Source organism: Vollenhovia emeryi, unplaced genomic scaffold (assembly GCF_000949405.1).
Source record: "Vollenhovia emeryi isolate VEMERY1.0 unplaced genomic scaffold, V.emery_V1.0 DF941035.1, whole genome shotgun sequence".
NCBI lineage: Eukaryota > Metazoa > Arthropoda > Insecta > Hymenoptera > Formicidae > Vollenhovia > Vollenhovia emeryi.
This window is the reverse complement of record NW_011965331.1, coordinates 1-2153: the sequence shown is the minus strand read 5'-3', so window position 1 is coordinate 2153 and position 2153 is coordinate 1. Positions and strand designations below refer to the sequence as shown.

Genomic DNA, 2153 nt, shown 5'->3' with positions numbered 1-2153 from the left:
ACAATCAACGCATACCAGAACACATTGGAATTCCAGATGAACGTTTCCACCAGGTGCACCTCGACATCGTTGGCCCGCTGCCGACTGCTGAAGGTAACAAATACTGCCTAACAATGATAGACAGGTACACAAGATGGCCAGAGGCAACACCAATAGCCGATATATCTGCGGACACCATAGCGACAGTTTTCTTTACCACTTGGGTCGCCCGATTTGGAGTGCCAGCCATAATTACAACGGACAGAGGAAGCCAGTTTGAATCACTCAATATTCGAAGCGCTGACCAAACTCATCGGAAGCAGACGAATCCGCACGACAACTTACCACCCGCAAGCTAATGGCATGATCGAAAGATGGCATCGGTCGCTTAAAACAGCCATAAAGTGCCACGAAACACAAAATTGGGTGGGAGCACTTCCAGTCGTTTTACTTGGCCTGAGATCCAGCTACAAAGAAGATATTAAAGCATCCGCAGCAGAGTTGGTGTACGGTACCACGTTGAAGTTGCCCGGTGAATACTTCGCTGCAGAGGAACCAACGGGATGTCCACAAATGTTTACCGAAAAATTTCGGGAATACATGAGAGCAACCAGGGCAGTACCCACAGCACATCACATCAAGAAGAAGCCATTTATCCACAAAGAACTGGAATCCAGCACACACGTATTTGTACGGGTGGATAGACGAAGGGGCCCATTGGAACAGCCATACGAAGGACCATTCCCAGTTATAACAAAACTTAACGATTCTCTTTTTAAGATCAACTACAAGGGACAGCCAACCACCATCAACATCGACAGGTTGAAGCCGGCATTTATCGAGGCTACAGACCCGCAGGAAGACCAACCGGAACCCGGACAATCCAGCGCAGGTATAGAGGCATCCTACGCTCCAAAGAAAACCAAAGTTGTCAGATTCGTGACATAGTCACTCGGAGGGGAGTATTGTGGCGGCAGCAACTGGACCGAATCAACAGCGCCACCTACAACCAGAACCGATGGGTTTCAGAACGCTTCCAACATCATCGTCCCGCCAAAAAGAGACTACTACTTCACTTGTCTCTTGACTGCCGCTCGAGCTAGTCAGTACCTGTGTAATAGTTCAGAGAATAAAGACTTTATTATATAGAAGTAACCGCGTCCATTTTATAGCGTGTAATAACTAGAACACCTATACTACCTCCACCATCGAAAATTAGAGGCAGTCGAGAAACCTGTACAAGACCGTGGGTACGAGAAACAAATAATGACTAACGATACAAAATTAATAAGTTTGGTGGAAAAATTTCCACATTTATATGACAAAAAAAGATGTAAAATACAAAGATCGAACGGTTGCGGAAAATTCGTGGTCATTTATAAGCAAAGAATTACAAATACCAGGTGAGTACATATACATATATAGTATAGTATAACACAGCAATATATAATATAATAAATAATATACAAAATTATATACAAAAATCTATTAATTAAAACATAAGAATCTCCAAGTAAAAATAGGTTAGATTAGATTTAATATATGATATACGAGTAAACAATAAATACATTTTCACTCGTGTAAAGCAGTAGCTAACACAATAGGATACGGCCAATTTTCGATTAATATAAGAATATTCTAAAAAAGAATATTCGATTAATTTTCAACAAATTTTGTTTTTTTAAAATAAGCTTACATTTCGACCTAACTTTGACTTTCTCAGACCAAAATATTAATTTACATTTAGAAAGATGATAATAAAATTAAAATAAAGTACTGGAGCTCACATTATAAACGCAAGGATATACACTTATAGTCAAAGTCAATTTAACGCTGGAATAATATAATACTTGTGGCAAGGCACATGGTTACTGATCACAATATAATATGTAGAAAATAAAAAATTATTTTATTTTATTATTATCTTTCTGAATATAAATTTATATTTTGCTCCGACGAAGACCAAATTTAGTCTAAACGTTTATAGTTATTTAAAGAAACGAAATTTGTCACAATTAATTAATCGGATATTCTTTTTATTACTTTAATATTGCTCGAAAATTGGTTGTATCCCACATTATGTTACACGTGAACAATTACACACGGTGGGGAAAAAGTCCCGGACCAGTCAAATTTTTCGAAAACAAAGCATTTTTGAAAAAAATGTTATATAC

The 2153-nt window shown here is 38.2% G+C and overlaps 1 protein-coding gene across 1 annotated transcript; it reads left to right on the top strand.

Annotated features, from left to right (window-relative positions):
- Positions 1 to 324: 324 nt before the first annotated feature.
- LOC105571204 lies at positions 325 to 1206 on the top strand. Its single transcript, XM_012028675.1, has one exon. It carries the CDS (start codon positions 343 to 345, stop codon positions 925 to 927), a length of 585 nt encoding a protein of 194 aa, XP_011884065.1. The 5' UTR covers positions 325 to 342; the 3' UTR covers positions 928 to 1206.
- Positions 1207 to 2153: the final 947 nt, after the last annotated feature.

Bases quoted from the DNA above. Each gene is read 5' to 3' on its own strand.
- LOC105571204 (XM_012028675.1), top strand. From the start codon at position 343: ATGATCGAAAGATGGCATCGGTCGCTTAAAACAGCCATAAAGTGCCAC.